The sequence below is a fragment of the Tachypleus tridentatus genome, chromosome 6 (assembly GCF_004210375.1).
Source record: "Tachypleus tridentatus isolate NWPU-2018 chromosome 6, ASM421037v1, whole genome shotgun sequence".
NCBI lineage: Eukaryota > Metazoa > Arthropoda > Merostomata > Xiphosura > Limulidae > Tachypleus > Tachypleus tridentatus.
The window spans coordinates 113,131,412-113,156,816 of record NC_134830.1 but is presented as its reverse complement, the minus strand read 5'-3'; the positions used below and the strand labels follow the sequence as shown (position 1 = coordinate 113,156,816).

General features: G+C 34.9%; 1 protein-coding gene across 1 annotated transcript in view; it reads left to right on the top strand.

Annotated features, from left to right (window-relative positions):
• The window catches only part of LOC143253334 (TWiK family of potassium channels protein 7-like), a 107,931-nt gene extending 82,927 nt beyond the window's left edge, over positions 1–25,004 (top strand). The window contains exon 2 of the mRNA XM_076507051.1: positions 23,836–25,004. Coding sequence (XP_076363166.1) covers positions 23,836–24,545 — 710 coding nt within the window. The 3' untranslated portion in view covers positions 24,546–25,004. The remainder of the gene's footprint in view (positions 1–23,835) is intronic.
• Positions 25,005–25,405: the final 401 nt, after the last annotated feature.

The following is a 25,405-nucleotide window of genomic DNA, read 5'->3' as shown; positions in this document are numbered from 1 at the left end:
TTAACGTATTTAAGGCTAAACGGATCTAAGAGATTTAGCTCTTTTCAATACGACTATTTTATGTGTCACTGAAAACGTCGAATTTGTTATAAAATCTCGTTTGTTCTCGTTCTAATTGTTTACTCGAGAGCTTAATCAGAAACGTTCAGCCGTGAAAGCATAAAAGAAGATGAGATACCAAATAAATAGATAAAAAGATAAGGGCGACCATGTTTGGGGAAAAAATAAAGAGCTTTTCAGCGGGTCTACTTAGTTGACCGCTGGTTTTATATATATATGTGTGTGTGAGTGTATTTCTTTCCTCTTTCATCAACAACACTAAGTTTTCGTACCAATTCCAAAGATGAAAAAGGTTCTTTAAGTGGTTATATTTGGATCATATCCATTTTGTTTTTAGGGTTTGAAGTATGTCAAACCAGTTGATGGGAAGGCGAGGGATTACTTTCGTTTTAAGAACTATTTTGTTTAAAATAATTGACTAACGTATTAGAGCTACGTTTTATGGAGAAAACAGCTTTTTTTTTCGTTATTTATTTAGTGCTCATCCCGAATTTAAAATTTATTTAATTTCATTATCAACAGTTAAGAGTGAGGGCGTGTTTCTTTGTAGTTAAGTATGAAGCTGTGCAAAGAGATATATTCATGCTCTGCTCACCACAGGTATCGATATCCGGTTTTTAGCGTTTTAAAAGCTGCAGACATACCGCTGTGTAAGGATAAGGGAAACATGTCTTAGAAAATACTCAATATTGAGAACAATACAGTGATACAGATCTTCGCATTTTCAGATGAAATATCCAAGACATTACGATCTGCAGCCCGGCACGCTAACTTTTAGATCATACCAATCTAAGCGTTTTACGAATTATTCTTCCAAAAAGTGCAAAGCCGTTAAATCACTTAATATATATATATATACTGTTCAATCCAAAACTGAATAAATTCATAACCGTAATCAAAATAACTTGTTTATTTCATAAATTGCCTTGCAATTGTAATAACGAAGATAGCAAATGTGGATTGTTAAGGTTTTAAACTTCAACATAATGTTATTGACATAATCCTGACAGAATTTACCATTTTAAATGCAGCCTAACTGGTGGAAACACTTCAAGTGCAATGTTACTGGCGAAAAATGTAGAAACTTATCATGCGTAATGCTCATACATATATATTTATACTAACTTAATTGAGATAAAACAACAAATAAAACATACGTTATGCATTGCGATAACAAATGCCTGAAAAACCTAGAGCAAGATTTTATGAAGACGTCCAACTTCTCAAGTAACTTTTCTTCCGTAATCGCATTACCTACAATAAGTTAATTTATTTTCCTTTCTATTCCTGATCTCTTCGTACTTATGACATCAAATATCTTTTATATGAAGCAAAACAACAGATATGAGAACTAATTAATTACAATTAAGAAATGATTACAGTTTTCATTACTTGTAACTTCCCTTGTCTGACTTCTATTAACGAAGACATTAAAAGCGCTTTTCAAGTAGATTTTTTCCAGTCTGTTTGTTTCTGTTCGATTATTGTGACCCCTCCCTCCCTCAGTCTTCTCCTTGGCTCGTGGATATTTTTTGTTATCCGTTCCAATTTGGAAAATGATTGTTCTACTTTTGAAATTGTCATTGGGATGGCTGTAAACATCAGCTTGCAGCTGTCATTGGGATGGCTGTAAACATCATGCAAACTGTGCACACAACCAGAAAACTCGATGATAAGGAACCGTTCTCAGCATATGAGCCAAGTCTTTGATTGAATTCCTTCTCTAAAGCTGATCCCAAAACTAAGACTTCGGATCTTCCCAGATATTTCGTTTAAAGTTTTATAACGTGTGTAAACTAATGAGAAAAAAACAAGCAATAAAACTCAATCAAATTTTTATTTTCACGTTTATTGATTAATTTCTCACTTTCGTCATTTAAAACCTATTTGTCTCTATTCACATACCAAATATTTCGGGTTTGTTTGTTTGCTTTTTTTAAAATTTCGCGCAAAGCTATACGTGGGCTATCTGCACTAGCCTTCCCTAATTTAACAGTGTAAGACTAGAGGGAAGGCTGTTAATTACCACCCACCGCCAACTCTTGGGCTACTCTTTTACTAACAGATAGTAGGATTGACCGCTATTATAACGCCCCCACGGTTGAAAGAGCGAACATGTTTGGTGACGGGGATTCGAACCTACGACCTTCAACTTAGGAGTCGAATGCCCTTACCACCTAGTCATGCCTTTATTTTTTTAGAAAATGTAAAAATAAATATTTCCCAGTAGTTTTAATTCTGTCTTTTTACATTGTATCTCACCGATGATGTATTGTTATCTCTGTATGTAGAGCATGAAAAGTTTAGACAAAGAGTGTATTCGACTGCTTGTTTAATTGCACAAGGGACTCACCCAATACAGTGATTAAACAGTGAGTTTTAATGTTATAAGTGTTCAATCTTCCAGCTAAGCCACGGGGTGAATGGAAATTCTGTTGCAAGTAGATAGAAAAGAACTTGTTTCTATTCTAAATTTGCATGTAATTCTAAAAACTGAAATAGTATAATACAGTCGGCAAATGTTTTTCGATTATACTTGATAACAAAGTATTTTCGTCGCCTGGCAAGGGTTGGGCCACTATTATAATAACATATTTATTTAATATTAAGTATATTTGATAAACTTTATTTTTACTTAAGTATACTGAAGTGGTTTAGAAGATATTGATAATTGGCAGTCTTGTGTATGTTATTAACGACACATTATTTATGCTTTCATTTTCAATGGATGAAAGATGAGTGTATATAAAAGTATGGAATTAATTTATTTTTCAATTATTTCACTTGTTTATGGATATTTAAAAAATAATATATATAAACTGTGACGTGATCTCTGTAAATAAATATTGACACTTAATGAAATGAGCAGAATAAATTCTTAATTCGAAGTTACCAGCAAAACAAACTATTGACTTCAAATGATATAATTGGTCTTTTTCTTATTATTCTGGCTAATAAATAATTTCCCCGAAAGGGGAACAAAAGCCGTCTGAAGAAAGGGGGTCACCTGTTTTAACCACTTGCATCTCTACAGTAGTATGTTAAGCCAGTCAGTAGACACAACAATGACGTCACACAAGGGATATTACAATCTGTACTGCTGTGACGTCACTAAAGCGTGAGCATGCCATCAATCACGAGAAGAATTGTCCACTTCGTAGACTACAACACAATACGACGTATGAACTTCAAAAACAAAAAATAATAAATATGTATTACTCTTAATTTTTGTTGTTATTTACTTTTGAAAGAGAACACTAACGGGGAAGTACATTCGGTGTATAAAACACATACACTATATACATTATATATAACGCTATTTTTACCTCCGTCAATTGTGGTTGTTATGTGTTCATCCCTGTCAACACGATTTATCGAAAATGGCTAAATGGATTTAAAAGAAAGTATACATTTAAATTGTGACTTAGTTCAGAAGCGATTAGTTTTCGAGTATCAAAGTCTAAGATCAAGGTCACGAAAATGGACAAAATACCTATCTGTTAATATTGGTATCGGTTTTTACATCATTTTTGATCTATAACTCAGCCAAAAATGATCAGATTTTGATGAAACTTAGCGGACTAATGTAGAATATTATTTCTCATTATCCTACAAAAATTGGTACGTCGATAACGACAGACGTACTAACATTTTTCTTTGTTTTCTTTGAGGACCGAATATGATCAGTGCTGAGTGTTGGAGGTTTTTTTTTTTAATTTCACGCAAAGCTACTCGAGGGTTATCTGCGCTAGCCGTCCCTAATTTAGTAGTGTAAGACTAGAGGGAAGTTATTACCACCCACCGCCAACTCTTGGGTTGCTCTTTTACCAACGAATAAAGGGATTGACCGTCACATTATAACGCTCTCACGGCTGAAAAGGCGAGCATTTTTGATGTGACAGAGATGCAAACCCGCGACCCTCAGATTACGAGTCGCACGCTTTAACTCACCTGGCCATGACGGGCGGTGTTGGAGGTATACGTTCAACTGAGTGGCCCTCTGGTTCTGTATTGGTTTACACCGATGACGTGTTCTCGGTTGTAAATTACGTAATTCTTAACATTAATTAAAAGTTATACAACAGGAACCTTTCTTACAGATATGAATCAACATGAAAAATTTATTCTAGTACTATTTTATGTTCCTGCATGAAATTAACTTACAAAATATTTGTTCTGCCTGACAAAACATATTTCCCACGAGGGCTAAAATTATTCAATCATGTCTGTGTTTATAAAGCAACAAACCAATTCAGCATTGGTAAGCGTATTACCAGTAACACAAACGTTAAGGGAAAACCCCAAGGGAAATGAGAGCACTGTCAACAAAAGCGCAAATCTAAAGGAACCATTTAATAACACTTTCTGAAAAAAAAATGATAAAATCTACTCTAATCAGCTATATAATTTGTCGTTATATAATTTATTGATTTCTAGAACAAAATATGTCAGAATTATTTACTTTAAGTATCGGAATATACGTCTTTAACGCTTTGTACACAAAACTTTAAAGTTTGATGTAAATCAAGGTCTTGATTTAACGGTGAAGAGAGATTTAACCCAAAGGTAACAGTTTAAGTTTCTTTTCACTGTTAAAACAAAAGCTTAATATACCCCATTTAGGTGAGTTATACGAATGACTCTGAAACTATACCATTTAATGTCTGAGGTAAATCAAGGTTTGGTTTAACAGTTAAGGGAAACTTAATTGACTAGCATGCGGGACTACAGACCTGAGGATGCAAGGTTCACGCTCCTTTCCCGTAAAGCTGCGCTCTGACATTTGGGTAAGTTATAAGAGCATGGTCATGTTCTACTAATCGACCAGAATAGCTGAAGAGTTGAGAGTGGGTGTTGTCTTGGATCTCCTCTGTTCTATTTGTTCATAATCACGGACGGCTAGCGTTGATAACCCTTGTGTAGCTCTGCGCAAAATAAACAAACAAACACATTGTTACTCTTTTTTGCATATATGTGTTCACGATTTTTACCACGATAAAATTTTGATATAAGAAAACATATAATTTTACTGCTACACGAGGGCTATCTGCGCTAGCTGTCCGTAACTCAACAATGAAAGACTAGTGGGAGGCAGCTAGTCATTACCACCCCTTGCTAACTCTTGGGCTACTCTTTTACCAACGAATGTTATATTATAGTTCCCATACAGCTGAAAGGGCGAGTATATTTGGTGTGACGGCGATTCGAACCCGCAACCTTCAGATTACGAGTCAAGTGCTCTGAACACCTAGGTTTGTCAGTAAATGAGAAATAGCGGACCAGTTAGTCAGGACTGGAGTTTAATCAACGAATACTTGGATTAACCAACACATTATAACGCACCCGCGACTAAAAGGACAAACATGTTTGGTGGGAATGGGATTCGAACCAACAACCCTCATATTGCGATTAAAGCGCCCTAACCACCTGGCCATGCCGAACCGTTTATTATATGAAACTGTAAATCGTAATGATGATAAACCCACTTGAAGTAAAACTGTATTCTCAAGACGGCTGGTATGGGTATTAAAACTTTAAATAAAATAAAGTACAGAACAACGTTTCGACCTTCTTAGGTCATCTTCCATGAAACTGTAACCAAGACAGTATAACAGTAGCAGCTGTCGCCACAAGGGCTTTGTCCCACATTTTTAACATTATATAACTATACACATAAATCAGCACCCTTACACATCAACCAGAAGGCGCTTGAAATCTTCTAATACAGTTTAAATACAGTGAAGTCGTTATACTGCTATAAAGAGAAATGAGGGGTCACATCTGTGCGCGTGGAATTTGAAACGTCTGCACATTTATTTGAAGAAATCACTGATTTGTATATTCAAAATAATAACATATTCACAGTATGAAAATAATTTTCAAGACATGTGGAAATTATCTATTCTCGGAACAAGATAATCTAGAAGATAATGGGAATAAAAATATATTTTTGTACATAAAACATTATATTATAAATAGCCATTGATTGGCAACACCTACCGATACGTAGGAACTAAATATTTTGAACATGTTAAAAGATAATCAGTGAAAGTTACATTAATACGTGTCGATTTACATAGAGAAGTAGTAATTGTTTGGTTGAAGTTAAGCACAAAGCTATAAAGTATTGTAAGTTCGCAAATATTCCACTGTGCCACTAGGGAGGGCATAATAGTAGAAACATTTGCTGTATTTGAAAATATTTACTCTTTATTTTGACGAATGATGTACGCCTGTATTCCAAAACCTATAAATAGGTCTATTTTAAATGTTCCTTAACCATTTAATATTGTAATTCAAGTGCATGATGATACATACACCAGAAACCAGTTTATTTGTTTCAGAACAAGCCACATTGGGAAATTTGCTGTGTCCATTACGGGAAGTTGAACTCCGAAGCTTAGCTTTGTAAGTCTGCAAACTTACCACTACCACACCAGAAAACCTACAATCCAGACTGACTAAACTTAAACTGGTAAGCGACATGATTTTAGGCATAGCACTGGTAAACGACAGCATTTTAAGGCATAGCTCTGAGTCACCTCCGCCCCCAATGTCGGTAGTGTATATACCACAAACCACCGTGACTAAGCCTAAACTGATATATTAGGTTGAGGAATAATTCGTGAGCGTTTTTAAATAATTTCATTCAAGCATTACATGCAAGACTATACAATACTTCAATGCATGAACACATTACACCCAAAACATTTATTATGATACTTTATTTCATGTAATACCTAGGTATATAGTATGCATTGTTTTAAACGAAATTGCAAGAAATTAAATGCGAAAAGCAGATGGTGTCGAAAATGCTCGATTTTGTCCACTTGACATTCCATTTAATGAGCTGAAAATGAAAGCAAAAATTAAAGAATATAAAAATCAAACACACCATCTATTAGAGCAAAAAATTATCTCCCAAATGAAATGAAATATTTTGCGAAAGTGTTTCATTTATGAATATATTTTTTTAACTTGAAAAAACGCTCACGAATTATTCCTCAACCCAATATAACAATTCTTGAATGATAAGTTTGGGGCGCCTACTCCATTGATAGTTTGTTTATACGCCAAAGATCAGTGCGACTAGGCCTGAACATACACGTAATAACAACTCTGTTTTTTTTTTATTTTGTTTTGTTGTATTGATAAATCCTTACATCTGGAAGCTCAAGTGAGACCACTATATACTTCTACCTAACCGATTCTCTAGATAAAATTGCAGTCTGCTTTTTATACAGTTTATCCTTCAAAAGTGTAAGATAGTCATTCAAAAGCGATCAGTGTGAACTTCTTGTCAGTGTTTGTTTAATTATTTCGTTCCAGTGCGTACTGACGACTGGGGAAGAAATATGAACTTTTTTTTATTATTATTTTCCTGGGCCTCGCAGTAACTTGCAATCGTTTCAAAATCTCCTTTATGTAGCCTAAAATCTCTCTTTTAGGTGAAAATTAAAATTGTACATTGTTATTATGCAAAGATAGTTATTAGAATTTGTCAATGCATAATATTAACCTGTGTTTACACACGCATTTATATATGTGTATTTAAGTATATTTATTACCTCAGATTTGTTACAATTACTTTTAGGTAACAAAAAACAATCGTTTATGATACTCACCTCGTGGAGTTGATATTTCTCTCTTAATAATGTAAATTTATATTTCATACCTGTATCTACACAACACTTTTGTAGCTTAAACTAGTTGATTTCAGACTTCACTTACCAACCCCAGGTAAGTTTTAAGAGTTAAAACAGTTGTTGTTGTTTTGAATTAAGCACAAAGCTACACAATGAGCTATCTGTGCTCTACCGACCACGGGTATCGAAACCCCGTTTTTAGCGTTGTAAGTCCGCAGACATACCGCTGAGCCACTGGGGGGCAGCTGAAACAGACCCTTTGATCAACAAGTTTCATAAACATCATTATATTACATTTTTCACATACTTTAATGAATTTGTTAAATGACACTCAAAGCAGTGTGTAGCTTTATGCACCAGAGTATAAATGGTTGTGTAGCATACATCAGGAAAACTGTAGATTGTATATTTTCAGTCTTCAACTGAGTCTCGAACATTTCTTTACGAACAGTTTGTCACACAAGTTTTTGTTTTAACAAAAAAAAACTTTTATTTTGGTGTCCAAGTTACCGTCACATCGTTACAATAGGTTTTGTTACAAGTGTTCTTGTGCCTGGTGAATTTTGTTTCTGGATTCACCACCATGATACACATATATCATGTTTGCAAATGCTCAAGTTATTAAACACGTTTGAATTTAAATCAAAGTATGTCACACTAAAATAAATGTTGCTTTTGTTGACCAAAATCATTTTCACTGTAATTTATGTTTTATGTAACACTGTTCATGACACTCCTACCTTTTGTAACACATCGTAACCACAAGTTTAAACACCCTTCATTCCATAATATTAGGTAATTTTTGAGTGCTATCAAATGTTTGTACAACTTAAGATTTATTCTATTTTTTATTATTGTCACAAATTAATGTTATATTACAAAACTACGTGTCACAGGATCAATATTAGTCACACGAACTGCTTTACAAAAATTAATGTAACAAGAAGACACCTGTTACAAATTGTCTTAGTAACACTGTGTCAGTAACGAAGTAACCAGTAGTTAAATGTTCGTTACAATCAGGTTTGACCACATCAACTGCTATATAATAATAACCATTTTTAGCATGTTACGATTTCCGTGAAGAATTCATCGACTAAAGAAGATTCTTACGATATGCAGTTTCGATTATAATGTATGGTTATAGAAAGACAAAAAAAAAAGGAATACGTAATGTAAATATCATTTCAAACAAACAAAAAAGTCGACATAGGAATTAAAAAGTTTTTACCAGTATATGTCTGGCTGCAGACTCGTTGCTAGGTCTGGTAACAAAATAAATTTATTTTTCAGTCATAATACCTGGGATTTATTTTCTGTTGTTTCACCAAGCGATTTTATAAGCATTCTAAGGGATCATGTGATCTCCAGAAGACCATTTCTTACACATCTGTCGAATGAACTTCTGAATCTTTAGGAAATTTGGTAAGACAAAAAGCTAATGTAAACAAATTGTTGGCAATTTTAGGCTCGGTATACATACCAGTTTTACTCTAGGTGGTTCTACAAGATTACAATGTACATGCCTAGGCAAGACAAGACATTCACAGACATACCTGTCAGGATTAGATTTTGATCCACGTTTTAATCTTGGTGGTTCTAGAATGTTACATTGTACGTACCTAGGCAAGACAAGACATTCACAGACATACCTGTCAGGATTAGATTTTGATCCACGTTTTAATCTTGGTGGTTCTAGAATGTTACAGTGTACGTACCTAGGCAAGACAAGACATTCACAGACATACCTGTCAGGATTAGATTTTGATCCACGTTTTAATCTTGGTGGTTCTAGAATGTTACAGTGTACGTACCTAGGCAAGACAAGACATTCACAGACATACCTGTCAGGATTAAATTTTGATCCACGTTTTAATCTTGGTGGTTCTAGAATGTTACAGTGTACGTACCTAGGCAAGACAAGGCTCTCATAGGCATAACTGTCAGGATTACACTCTTCACCCACATTTAATTTTGAGAGACTGCATAAGATAACAGGATACATATGCAAACCAAATTTCAGCAACGTTAAACACACATACATATAACTGACAAGATTGTACATTTCAACACTGTTTTTAATCTTGTGAGGTCACACAACAGGACACGTACGTAGATAAAGCTTCTGCAACGTCAAAAACACATTTTTGTGAGTTTCATAATGATTAAATTTCTTTAACATAGTCTAATGTTTTTACATACGAGAGTCATAAATAACTGTAAATCTTTCTAGCTGATAGCAGTTTGTTGGGTTCATCTGACACTTCCTAGAGTCCGGTTCTTCTATATGACTTCATAGTATAGTTTCTCCATTACTCTTTATATTAATGGCTTTAAAATCTCATTTCCCTCTACTGTGTCTTACTGTTGTCATCTTAAACTCTTTGAAATAAAGTGTATACACAGTTTTATACCTTATAGAAATATCACATCAACGAAAAAGACCGGGGATTTTACTAAGAAGAGAAGAAAAATCAATAATTCCTTAGCATTTACGACGTTACTTTATTCAGATACGGGGTGATTCAGAAGCCTATTGATAGGAAAATTATTCAGAAACATAGAGAAAAATCGTAGTTATTGTTACGAAATGAGATACTGCGAGCCAATCCTGTGACAATATCACAGCGGTCATTAAAGGTCATTTTCAAGGCCACATCTTTCGAAAATTCTACTAATATGTAGCCTCGAACATTCTATGGCAAAGAAATAAACAATAGCAAATAAAAGATTTTAAGACTAAAATGGTCATAACCACTCCCAAAAAACAAGAGTTATATGTGTAGATGGAGTTTTTCGAATATACGAAAATGTACTATTTAAGATCGATATCTAAATATAGCAAAGGTTGTTACACAGAGACATTTTTAATACGTGAGATCTGAATCTTTTATAGGCACGTGTTGTACCTTTGAAAGGATACAAAAGGTTTAAAAGTATTAAAATAAAAACTCCCCAAATAAGGTAGTATAAACATGTTTTGGAGCGACTGCTTCCATATAATCCAAACAATGGCACAATATTTAGTTGAAGATCAATTTAACATGATTGCAAAGGACAAAAAGTGTCACTAGGATGCCTAGGCTGCTAACAGATCGTATGCATAACGGTTCTTAGATGAACGTCATCCTTGGCATTAGATGATAGGAAATGTGCGTTAGCGGCTGCGTGCTACAGGTTCAGTTACGCTTAGGTAGCTCGGGCAACAACACTTGATTCCATACCACAAATATAGATGTCTCTCCATTTCTGAAATATTTGCCTCTCAATAAACTTCTAAATCAACAAGTATAAAACAAAATATGTCCAAACTTTCTCTCTTACAGCAAGCGAAAATCAAATTAGCAAAGTATTTATATATTTGTTTAGCATAGTATAACAAAGTATAATGTAGAACCGTATCCTATAGTGTAGAATACAGTACAATTCAATAAAGTATAGTGTATTATAGAGTAATATAATATAGAATAAGTATAATATAGGGAAGTACAGAATAGTATAGAGCACTATACTTTAGTATAGTGTTGGACAGTATAGTATGATGTCTTGTACAATAATATACTGTAATATGATGTATTATACAAAGTAAAGTTGTATGGTATAGAATAGTATGTACAGTTATTTGTTCTTACGCATTTAGTGGCACAACGTAATGAACCTCAGACCCTTCAATCCGCAACCCAATACATTAACCATGGGAAAACTCTATCTCTTTACGCTGTAATACCTTCCTTTTTTCACTTATTACTCATTAATATTGTTAACTTTGTGAAACAAATTTGCTGTTTAAAATTTTTGTTTTTCTTCTATTTTACTTTCATCTAGACAACAAATTATTTAGGGTAATTCGCGATGACGAAAAGCCCACTTGAAGTAAAAATGAATCTCACTAGCTGTCTTCTCTGCTAAATAAGAGACAGCTTGCGTAGATAACTAGGCAGGTCATATAATATCCCTTCCCCAGTAGGTCCCTGATTAAATGATGTAGAACAGAATAAGAACAAATAAATAAAAGCAGCACACATAAAAAATTTCAAATGCGTGACTATCATTTTATTTTCTCTATTTAACATTCTACTAATATTTCGCGGCGTCACTAGAGGAAGTCCGCGACATCCTTGATTGAGAAACACTTCGCTAATAGTACAAATTGAGTAAGTAAAATTTCGAAATATTCTTTATCACTTATTTATACTGATATATTTGCTATCACTTCTCATTATGTGGAATGTGTGAAAACGTGGTTTAATTAATTTGCGTATAATGACTGGAATGTGATGCATTTTATACATGGCCTGGGGTCTGTGCCTTTTCACAAAATAAAAATACGTAAAACTGGGATGTATTTGAGTTTAGTAATCGGTTAGATATGAAATGTAAGAATTTCATTTCGAAAGTAAAAGGTCGTAAAATGATACATTTCCACTATTAACTATAAACCTGCTCGTTTTACACATCACATTCTTTGAGAAGCGAGTAGTGCTTTAACTCCTGAGATGCCCCCCGCTAGTACATAGTACAGCGGTATGTCTACGGATTTACAATGCTAAAATCAGGGGATGAATTCTTTTCAGTGGGCTCAGCAGATAGCCTGATGTGGCTTTGCTATGATTGTTTGTTTGTTTTTGAATTTCGCACAAAGCTACTCGAGGGCTATCTGTGCTAGCCGTCCCCAATTTAGCAGTGTAAGACTAGAGGGAAGGCAGCTAGTCGTCACCACCCACCGCCAACTCTCGGGCTACTATTTTACCAACGAACAGTGGGATTGACCGTCACATTATAACGCCCCAACGGCTGGGAGGGCGAGCATGTTTGGTGCGACGGGAATGCGAACCCGCGACCCTCAGAATACGAGTCGCACGCCTTAACACGCTTGGTTATGCCGGACCTACTTTGCTTTGAAAAACACACACACACACAACTTCTGAGATTTGTTTATTTTCTATAAAAATCAATAATAAAATTGTATTTGACTTTTAAAAATAAGCAAAATATTAATAAAGATAAACACAGTTGTCACAAAACTAAAAATCGAATTATTTATTTTGTTGTTATTGAATTGCAATCTTGAAATATTTTCTTTTCTCCTAAGATACAACGTTTCATTTTTCTAAGTAGAGAAAATCGAAATTTTGTCTGTGAAATAACTAGTGTAAATTGATAAATATATATGAGACTGACAGTTATAAAACAAAATTAAGTATTTCTGAAAATGAAAAGTTTTTGCTTCAGTGATTAAAGTAGACTATTATGGTATTAAAAAGTTCACATATACATGTATGTAAAAATAATTTTTAACTTCTTGAATTTTAAGATGTCGAAAGAAATGAGGAATTACTTGAAACTCTTAGTGTCAAGTCAATATTTGTTACAGCTATGTCTTTGTGTTTCTTTTTTAAGGCATTCCTTATGATATTTACCAGTTGGCTTGTTTTTATTATTGTATATTTCCACAGTTTTAGAAAAATCTAGTCTAAAAGTAATGTGATGTCAAAATGGACGTCAAAAACTAATGTAAAGTGAAAAAAGTTACATTTCTAGAAACAAAACGTGCTTATGGAATTTTGAGTTTTAACAGAAACAGCAAGAATCACATTTATTCTTTTCTATTTTACGACGCATCACAGGTGTCGCTATAGCTTAGATTTGTTGTTTTTAAAACATTTATTTTCACCATTTGTGGCCCGGCATGGCCAGGTGGTTAAGGCGCTCGACTCATAATCCGAGGGTCACAGGTTCGAATCCCCCTTTACAACAAACATGCTAGCCCTTCGAGAAGGCGTTGCAATGTGATGGTAAATCTCATTATTCTTTGGTAAGAAAGTAGTCCAAGAACTGGCGGTGAGTGGTGATGACTTGCTACTTTCCCTCTAACCTTAACTTACACTGCTAAATTAGGGACAGCTAACACAAATAGTTTTCGTGTAGCTTTGCGTGAAATTCCAAAACAAATTCCAGACAAACAAACACAGATAGCCCTCGTGCAGCTTTGCGTGAAATTCCAAAACAAATTCCAAACAAACGTTCACCATTTTAAAATTAAAAAAGTGTATATGTGTGACGTTCTGTTGGAAGGAGCAACACTTAGCGCGGGTAAATTGCAATTGGCATTTTCAAGTTGGAGTGCATGTACTTACATTGACTAAACGACCAAGTCAGAGATCACTCTTTCTTCCAGCTCTGAGCTATAATCGATTGTACTTTTGAGCTATTCACTAAAGGGAAAGCAACCAGCCAAACAGATCCGCAATGGTAAAAGACTTGTCCTGCTCTTTCAACATAATTATGGGACTTACAGTCACTTTTATAACGCACCAATAGTTGAAAGTGTTAAACAACTCTAGCGGCCTCACGTCTTGAATTCTGCACCCTTCGATCTATAATCTGACCTGTAGATGATAATATCCAAATATTCAGTGAGATAAAACGCTATACGCTTGATTATATAATATGACAGAGAGCAAATTAATTTAGATATGACAGTATCTACTTCATTGGCACAAGAAACTTCTTTTTCAATTTCTGGACATTACTCCTCACCCTAAAGTCCAATAGTACTGTATTCATTGAGTGCTACTGAAAAGAACAAAACGAGATAGGGAAGTGAGGTTGTCTGAGGTTAAGGCTTCACCCGTTTATGTAGTCACTGTTAGCTGAGGTTAAAACATGTTGATATAGTAACTGTTGTCTGAGGTTAAGACTCAACCTGTTAACATAGCTACTGTTGTCTGAGGTTAAGACTTCATCCGTTGATGTAATCCCTGTTGTTTGACATTGGAAGTGATTCTGAACGTTCGAGAAGTTTATATATATATATATATATTTATAGATATAAACAAACATTTTCACTCTTTTTTTTTCTGAAAAAGTTTGAGCTAGGTAATTACATGTGCAGCTAACATTTGTATTAAAGTCTCTCACTTCTCTATTGGAAAGATTGCAGTACAAAAATATACGAGCTTCATTGGGTAACATCGACCTAGATGGGCCAATGAAAACTGATATTGAATGGTTTTCATTATATGTATTGGCTTGTTATTAAATTTAAGCTGTCGTTTCAAAACCTAACCTTATAGTACATATTATTATACTTGTAAAAAATAGTAGACACAATATTGATTCTTGTAGAAACGTGTAGCTGTACATTATATACTTTCATATTCTACTAACCATCTAGGTCTGTGCATCATTCATTTATTTATAATTAACCACGAGAGGTCGTTGTACTTCTAAGTTTTAGTCTTAGAGGTAGTAACATTTTACAGTTTAAAAAAAAAAGTATCAAAAATTGAGTGCTCGGGAAATAGAATTGGACAGTTTCAACATTATCTTCTATAACCTTCTCTCATCATTAACAATGACGATATATCATAGATATGCTGGTTTGAAAGCAATTATAGATTTGGAGTATGCCTCTTTTGAGGATTGGGATAATTAATAACCTATGCTTCAGAATCGAACTTTTTAGAATATTACATGCGTTGGAAATGTGTTGTAAAAAGAAGTCGATTTTAAAGTCATTAGTGCCACATTACTTTGTTTTCAAGTAGTTTATGTCAGATATCGTGTTCAAGATGAGTTATATTTCAGTGAAATTACATTTCAAAAATGTTTTAATATTTTATCATATGGTGTGTCACTTTTGATCCTTATCAAATATCAGGTAAGGTATTCTAGAAGCACACATTTACAACTTTCCAGCTAACCCAAGGTTGGATTACTATTTTGTAGTGATGCCACAGTATCGTGAATTACTGGTTCAGAAATCTACAGTTCCCCTGAACTCTAAATTATTGTTCATTGTTAACATACAACTTTGCAGCTTGACTACTATATTCTGAATTGTGGATCTATAACTTGGCAGTTAGTATAATGTGAACTGTTAATGCATAACTTGGTAGTTAGTCTACACTATAAATTATTGTTAAATGTTAACTTACAACTTTGTATTAAGCATACGGTATAATATAAATTCTTGATTTAAAATTTTGCAATTAGTCTACGGTATTTTAAACTATTTACTCACTAACTGTTTATATAATTTCTTGTACTTGTAAATGTTAGAGAAATTTGGCATGTAGAACTTTGACAGAAAATTGCACAAATAATTATAAAATTGGAGTCTTTTTTCTCCAGATAATCACACATTAAATTATTAAAAGCTTCAATTAATTAATGAAGTGATTTTTACAGCATTTCAGAAAATCTTGCAAAGTTATTTGTTTTAAAGAAATAAAAATATTACTGTCATTCGCATATGAATAGTACGACTTATTGTGATAATGTTTGTTTTGAATTTCGTTCAAAGCTACACAAGAGCTATCCGTGTTAGACGTACCTAATTTAGCAGTGTAAGACAAGAGGGAAGGTAACTAGTCATCACCACCCATCGCCAACTCTTGGGTTACTCTTTTACCAATGAATAGTGGGATTAACTGTTACGTTATAACGTCCTCAAAGGAATAGCATGTTTGGTGTGATGGGGAATCAAACCCGCGTGGCCCGGCATGGCCAAGCGTGTTAAGGCGTGCGACTCGTAATCTGAGGGTCACGGGTTCGCATCCCCTTCGCGCCAAACATGCTCGCTCTCCCAGCCGTTGGGGCGTTATAATGTCTTACATTATAATGTCTAGTCTTACACTGCTAAATTAGGGACGGCTAGCACAGATAGCCCTCGAGTAGCTTTGTGCGAAATTCAAAACAAACAATCGAACCCGCGACCCTCAGAGTACGAATTCAGTGCCTTAACCACTTGGCCATGCTGGGTCTTATTGTGAGAACAGATGTGTTAAATGATAGTTTCATTTAACTTTCTTAAAGCTTAAAGAAAAAATCCTTGTCGGGTCAATTAGAAAAATAATTTCTTTAAACGCTTTCTTCATAATTAAAAGGTTTAAATGGAGAGTAATTGAAAAATATTTAGCAAATTTAGCTTGACTAAAGCTTGTTTGGTTAGTATTGTGTTCGATAACTAATTTCATTCCATTAATAAGCAGACATAAGAGTGCCTAGACTGAATATCCGAGAATTCATGGTTTGCGGCTCATTGACTCAAAAACGTACCTCGTACTTTGGAGCTGTAGCTGCGCTATAAGATAGACTGTCAGATTAGTCAGTAAAAGTAGCCAGGGAGTTTAGGTTGGTGCCGTTAAGAAGTTGCCTCTCCTATGGCGGCCTTTCACTTCAGAATTTGGGACGGCTATGCGCAGAAAATCCTCGTCTAGCTTTGTGCGAAAACTCTGAAACAAACAAAATAAAAATAAGAATAAATTTTAACGATATAATTTTCGTCAGAAAATTGCATCACGTGTTTAACAACAAGTTTGTGTGTGTGTGTAAAAGAAATATGCCTTCTAGTTGATGCCTGGAAAACGACGCGAAAAGTAAAAGAAAAAAATGGTGGTTTTACTTTTGGCAGTCAATTTTTATCATAGTCGCGCAGCACTGCTGTTAAACATCTAAACGTCAGAGAGGACACTTCCAACGTGTAACTATTAAACTTTAAATGTTGTACTCGGGAATTCCACTGAGATTTGAGCTGTAACTAAACTAGAGATTCTGTTATTGTTGGTTTTTTTCACCCATACAACTGATCAATATGTTTTATCTGAATATTCGTATTAAAATAAACAATTATCACTAAGTTTGTGAAAACTTCATCAAACAGGAGTAAAACTCACCGAGTCTATAGTTTATATAAAGAAATAAAGAGTGACGTTTTTGCAGATAAAGAGGTTTATTCTTGGTAGGTTACAACCAACCAGAAGCAGTACCGACAGCCAAAGGATGAAAATAACATTTAGATAGTAAAAGTAGAAAAAAGTAACAAATGTTCAAAGGACAATGAATTAAAAGTAAAAATTAATTTAATGAAGATATATGGAAGAAAAGGACCATATTTAATTAATGGCTTATGTTTAAAGTTCGATCATGGTGTGTTACCGCTCTTATACTGTTGAGGTATAGATTCCCATTAGATAAAAACCCTCTTTTTTTACAAATAACACGATTTGTGTTCTGTGAAAGTTAAGTTTGTTGTTTGAATGGCCACGCCACATGCTCTGATTAAAAGCAACATATTTGTTGTGAGCTGACAAAACTGAAGTAATATCTGTGTTAAATTTCGTAACAATTTACGTAACAAGTACCCTGCTGAAGTATTCTGTGCATTCTGATACAGCCCTTCCATATTTTTCATCTACAGAGCAGGTGAAGTGCAACCAGGTTGTAGTACTTGCAGTTATCACGGTTTAGTCCGACCCTTTGTACCGAATAATGAGATTGACTGTCACTTCTATAATGCATCAACAGCTGAAAGTGTCGAGCATGTTCAATAGCAATATTTCATGAACTCTGTCTTGTTTAGCCCCCACCCCAGTAACACAACAACACTAGAAACCAGGTTTCGATATCCATAGTGGATAAAGCACAGATCGCCCATTACGTAGCTTTGTGCTTTACTTGAAATACAAAAACATTCACTTTTAATCCACAGCCCATACGCTACTCATGAGACTAGGCACAGTGCTTGGAAACAATAGCAAGTGTGAATAAATTAGAAATAAATCTCGTTTTCCATCTTTTTTACAAACTACATAATTATTTCATGTTTATCTTTACATAAATAACTTTTCACTTTATTGATGACTATTCAATTTAACAAGCAATCAACTTGTTTGTGTGTATTACAATGCATTGTTTTTATTTATCATCACTGCTAACTCTAGGAACAAAATAAGTTACTCAATTCTGTTTAACTGATACATCATAAAGACACGATCAAAGCCTAGCAGTTAAAGTACCAGTCTTGTGAATCTGAGGGTCCATTGTTCTTTTGTCACAAAATGGCGCTCCATAATTTTGGGAACGTGCATTATAAGAGACTCTTTCAAATCCCACTAAACGTTACAGAGGCCCGAAAGTTGGCGATGAATGCTGTTAACGAACTTTTTTTTCCTCTATCAGTTTGATATTACGGATGGCTAGCATCGATGAGCCCTTGTGTAACTTTGCGAGAACGTCAGAAACAAATAAGCATGTAATAAATTGTAAGTCAAACATTACATAAAAGCAGTACTTTAATAACTATATCAGCTAAATAGTGCCACGTTTTCACCATCTGCTAGTTCCCAACAAGCGGGACTTGTCATGAAAACGTGACATTACTTTTTTTGTTATCTTATTTAAGCTATAGAGACTGATAGCCCATCAGAGGGTTATACCCTCTCTTTCAATCAAGATATGTAAGAAAATTGGAGCATTAATGATTATTGGAGGCAAGAGCATGTCATCTGTGAAGACTGAGGACCATATAAAGTAGTCCAATAACAATGAGTGACTAAAATGGCCAGTAGTTGTGGAAGCTTGGGTTGAGAAGGGTTGTATGATGAGAATCACCAGACGGAAGCGACATAAATTTGGTTTGTTTTTAATTTCACACATAGCCCTCCCTCATTTAACAGTGAAAGGCTAGAGGGAAAGCAGCCAGTCATCACCATCAACAGCCAACTTTTGAGCTACTCTTTAATCAACGAACAATAGGATAGACTGTCACATTATAATGTCCCACGGTCCTCAGATTTTACATAAAGGACTAACAAATGACAAATTGCGGGAAATACTTTGTGAAACGTTTGGAAAGAAAATCACAACACAGCAATGTCTTTAATAAAACAGAATTTAGAGTTGCATATGTGGTATTTTAATACTTTTTTTATAAAGTAATCATATTACTTGATTTCTTGAGACTTCAAGAATATGTATCATTAATGCTTGAAGTCCAATATAAATATATAATCACTATGGCGAGAAAACGTCTTCCCAAAACACCACACATATATAACATACTTGAATACTTATAAAGTCTAATCTTATTCTTTCAATTTGCTCTCGCTTACTCATCAGAGTTACAATTTCTCAGTATCTATATACCTTAGTGGCAAGTTGTAAATCAAATTATACATAGCGATTCATACTTATATATATATATCAAATTAACACAACATAACCACAGAAAACACCCAAATACTAAATAAAGAAACACACATAAATAAACGCAAAATTAAAGAAGCCTTACTTATACAACAACTTAAACCCAAAATAAACCAATACAAAGGAACACCTTTACACCTATATTAATAAATATAATCAAACATCTAAGCACGCCCTCTACATTTCTACACTCAGTTACACAACCCCCTTCAAACATGTGGTCAGCTATCGGTCCGTTACATCTTTCTTTCTTTGTGAACGTGACGATGACCGAAAAAGGTCGAAACGTTGTTCGCTCCTTTGCATAAAAATTTTCTCATCAAACCAGCCGTTTTTACACATAAATGTATATAGTCTTTTTTTTTTAAATAAAACAAAAAACATCCCCTTTGTATTGATAGAAAACACAGAATTTGTGCATTTATACTTTTATAACAATTGTATTATAGTTTATACAAGACTTCTATTTGGGAATCTGCAAGCTGTTGCAGTGAAAAACCAGAACGTGTTTGTTGGGTTTTTTTCCAGCTCGGTGAAAAATTAGTGATAACAATATGATGGGCCCGGCATGGTCAAGCGTGTTAAGGCGTGCGACTCGTAATCCGAGGGTCGCGGGTTCGCATCCCCGTCGCGCTAAACATGCTCGCCCTTTCAGCCGTGGGGGCGTTATAATGTAACGGTCAATCCCACTATTCGTTGGTAAAAGAGTAGCCCACGAGTTGGCGGTGGGTGGTGATGATTAGCTGCCTTCCCTCTAGTCTTACACTGCTAAATTAGGAACGGCTAGCACAGATAGCCCTCGAGTGGCTTTGTGCGAAATTCAAAAAACAAACAATATGATATGACGAGGACGAGTTAGTGACAATAATATGATAGGATTTACTGTTAAATATTTCTGTAGTTTTAACTCATACTTATGATTGCCAAAACTGAATTAACTGCCTTTTGTTCTGTCAGCAGTAAGTTTAAGGACAGGTAGTTACGGAGCTTAAATCCGAGGTTCGACAGAACGCAGATAGTCTATTGTGCTACTTTATAAACAACAACAATTCTTTATTCGTCCTTGCAAAGAAACATTTTTAAAGAAAAATATCAGTTTATTTTAACTTATAAGATCTAAAAACTTTATTCATTATCAGCTCAGAAGAGTGCTCAGACATTGGGAGACTGAAAATAGTTTACCAACTCAAAAATTAAGTTGACTCCCGAGCCTTAGAAACTTAAGTAGATGTCTTCATTCATAAAATTTAACTTACCTTTAATCTCATCATCTTTACTACATCTTAATCTACATCATCTTCATTTTATTATTACTATTTCATTTGACCAAACTGGCTGTTATAAGATATAACCTGATAAACTTAGTACTTAAAGAAGTTTTTTTTCGAGCGCAAAGATACACAATGAGTTAACTGCGCTGTGCCTGTCGCGAGGATCGAACTCCAAGTTTTAGAATTTTAAGTCTTTAAGCTTAACGTTGACTCACTGAAGGGAATTGACCCGACATAGCCAGGTGGTTAGGGCGCTTGACTCGTAATCTGAGAGTCACGAGTTCGAATACCCGTCACATCAAACATTCTTGCACTTTCAGCCCAGAAGGCGTCATGAGGTGACGGTCAATCCCACCATTCGTTGGTAAAAGAGTAGACCGAGAGTTGGCGGTGGATGGTGATGACTAGCTGCCTTCCCTCTAGTCTTACACTGCTAAATTAGGGACGATTAGTTCAGATAGCCCTTGTGTAGCTTTACGCGAAATTAAAAAACAAACAAACAAACTAAAGGTGATTTAAAAGACATTTCTTAATTACGGTTAGTAAGTAGATTTTCATACACTAGCCTTACGTTTGCTGCATCTACAAAATGTGTATGTATGTTTTTTATAGCAAAACAGCATCAGGGTATCTGCTGTGTCTACAGAGAAGAATCAAACTTCTGATTTTAGTGTTGTAAATCTGAAGACTTACCGCTGTCCCAGTGGGGAAAACATCGTTAATATAATTAACGATATGAATGAAGATTGTGTGTTGGAAAAATTCCTGTTGCCTTCATGGTTTCTGGATGTTCTTATCTGTATGTTATGACCTATTGATGAAGAATATAAGTCATTATAAAAGCAGAGTTACAGGTATTTGTAAGAATTGACAGCAATCGGTACAAATCATTTCCCAACTGAACCTAATTATCTTTAATTTGATTTATGCACATTTGACACCGTCATAGAATTAAAAATATATATATTTTAGTGATAAACATATTTAGTTATGGCATCAGGCGTACTTGAACATGTTGTTTTTAACCCCATGAAATTCATTGAAGCTGATAAACCCTGTGTGCGGCTATGTAATATGAAGAACTGTATCTCAAGACGGCTGGTATGGGTATTAAAACTTTTATTAAAATAGAGAATAACGTTTCGACCTTCTTAGGTCATCTTCAAAATCACGTTACTTACTGTTCAATCAGACAAAAGTGGTCTATGGACTATGTGTGTGTGTGTATGTTGTTTCATTAAATGCAAAGAGAGAAGTCACTAATTATCGTTACAAGAGTTGTCAAGTGTCTTTCTTGTAAAGTAAGTCTTACATTTGAACCACCAGGGAATGTGTTCCGTGTTTAACGACAAATGTTACGTTCCCAAGTAATGAAGTAAATTACGTTTTATACTTTTCTGACTGCACACATGTTTTTCCTTGGAGAACAACTAGACAGCAACATTAAGATTATCAATGTTTCTCACTTCTTGTTATCTTATTGTTGGAAGAAGGTATTATTCCTCTGGCGATCAGAGAACTAAGGTGATGATCCTGTAAGAAAAGAAATTATGTATATATATATATATATATATATGTTCGATGTATGATGTATGTCCAACAGTAGAACACAAGGGCTTATGTGAAGCTATAAGTAGCTCTTACTAAGCAGAAAAAAAATTATGAGATACCGTCGTTCCTTTCTCCTCTGTTAAATATCCTGTTGTTTAAAGTACATGTAATGTACTTACTGGCACTGTACAAGGTTGCATTAGATGAAAAACATTGGATAGCTAGTGAAGACAACGATCAATTAATGTCGGTAATCAGGTTGTAACCTGGACCCGGCATGGCGAGGTAGTTATAAAGTAGCGATAAATCCTACTATTCGTTGGTAAAAGAATAGCTCAAGAGTTTACGGTGGGTTATGATAACTAGCTGCCTTCCTTCTAGTCTTTCACTGCAAAATTAGAGACGGCTAGTGTAAATACCCCTCGTGTAGCCTTGCCCGAAATTAAAAAAAAACAAATAAAGAGATCATAACCTTTTGAGGAGGGCAGGGTCAGGTTTGCATTTTAACTCTTTCCCCCCCCCCTTTTGGTTTGTTTTACTTACTGTAAATGGTAATGGTGTATTAACACGAGGCAAGAGTTATTTTTTTTAACAAAGTATTCGTCTGACCCTTTTCATGTACAAGTATAACGTACTGTTAACACATAAGCATAGTGGTGTCAGGTCAGTGCGATAGCCTTACACGCTCACTAACAATTCTGTAATCACTTACTTACTAGTAGTGTATTTACAGATATGTATATATATATTTACACCCTAATAACACACTTAAGGCTACAAATCGATTCCATTTTTTTTTATTTCGCGCAAAGCTACACAAGGGCTATCTGCGCTAGCCGTTCCTAATTTTTCAGTGAAAGACTAGAGAGAAGGCAGCTATTCATGACTACCCACCGCCAACTTGTGAGCTACATATTCACTAATGAACAGCAGAATTGACCGTCATATTGTAACGTCTCCACGGCTAAAAGGACGAGCATGTTTGGTGGGATAGGAATTCGAACCCGTAGCTTGCAAGACCGCCGCTCTAATCACCTAACCATGCCAAGCCCAACTACAAATCCTCTTGAAATAACCGCTTGTTGTGATAGCACTAGTTTTAGTTCGATGTTACTTTAACTACTATTGACACTAAGTCTATTAAACGTGTAGAAGTTTTAAGGAAGTAAATATATAAAATTACACATAATGCAAGTTAATGTGAAGAATATTCTTCAAAGTCTTAAAAACCAGGTAACAAAAAGAAATTTCCTAAACCTTCACGTTTTTAAAGTTGTTACTAAAGTTTAATTTAGCATTTCTTCTCTCCTTTGCAGGTTATGGAAATATAGCTCCAAGAACAGACTGGGGAAAGCTTGTGACCATCGTATACGCCATTGTTGGCATTCCATTGATGTTGCTATATCTGACCAACATAGGTAATATCCTCGCCAAATCTTTCAGGTACGTATACGGGCGGGTGTGCACCTGTAAGTCCAGTGAGCACTATACGAAAGGAAGAAACGTCGAAGATTATCGAGTTAAGCACATCGTGGCACACAACGTTTCTGGAAGGCAGAAAGCTTTAGAACACGGTGCCCAGGACGAAGTTCACGTCAGCCCTGGAGATGAAGTCAGAATTGAAGCCATCCCTAATAACGAAATACATGATGACTCGAACATCCAGAAACCAGTGGTGACCGTGCCCATCACGCTCTGTCTACTGGTTCTAGTGAGCTACATTTCAGGAGGGGCAATAGTCTTCTCTCTGTGGGAGGGGTGGGGATTTCTAGATGGCTCCTACTTTTGTTTTGTTACGCTCAGCACCATCGGGTTTGGCGACCTGGTGCCTGGAGACTCCGTGGTTAGTGATCGAGGATCGCAGGAGAAACTGGTCATCTGTTCACTTTACTTGTTGATCGGCATGGCATTGATCGCTATGTGCTTTAACTTAATGCAAGAAGAAGTGATACGAAAGGTACGGAATTGTGGGAGGAAAATTGGAATTATTAAACACTTCGACGACGAAGCTGACACTACGCAATAACGAATATAAATCACATTCGAAACGAAAATAATAGCAAAAACTATTTATTTCTGTAATTGAAGTTTAAGGGAACTGAGTGACCAAGTATTAAATCCAAACACTTTGAAAGACCAAAGAAAGTTTTCTATACATTAACGTGATAATAGTGAAATAAATTTATTGCACGTTTTATGGAAACTCTTATGGCCTTTCGAAATTGCATGATAACTAATATTGTTTGGTTATAAAGTGGTCGTCGTCCACGATTCAGGTTAGGCCTATAATCGGCATGTTTAACCTACAGAAAACAAGATTAACGTTCTTCGAACGCCCATATCACTCTGTCCTCAGTTATTCGACAGCATGCAGAAAATACTGTTTATACAAAAATATTTACATATTTGGTATCTCAGTGGCGACGTCTCGTATTTCTTTCTTGTTGTTTTTCCTCGACCTGACTTTTTGTAATGTTTGTATAAATGGCTGATTAAATGTCGTTACTTCTACATCGTATTCCTTCTTGACTATTTGTTCGTTAACTCTTTTCATGTTTAATTTTCGTATGACTTCGCACATTTCAATCGAGTTTTCTTACTTTCTCAGTAAAATTGTTCAAAGATAAACAAGTAAAGAACAGATTTTAATCACACAGTAAAACATTTCATGACGTAATAAATACTTTATATATCGGTATTTATTTATAAAATTTTATGATATCTGTAATCATTAATAAATAGAACGTTAACACGATTTTGTCATATCTCTAGTATATTACAACAAAATGGAATGAGTTGTTGTTTTGAATTAAGCACAAAGCTAAACAATGGGCTATCTGCACTGTTCACCACGGATATCGAAACCCGGATTTTAGCGTTGTAAGT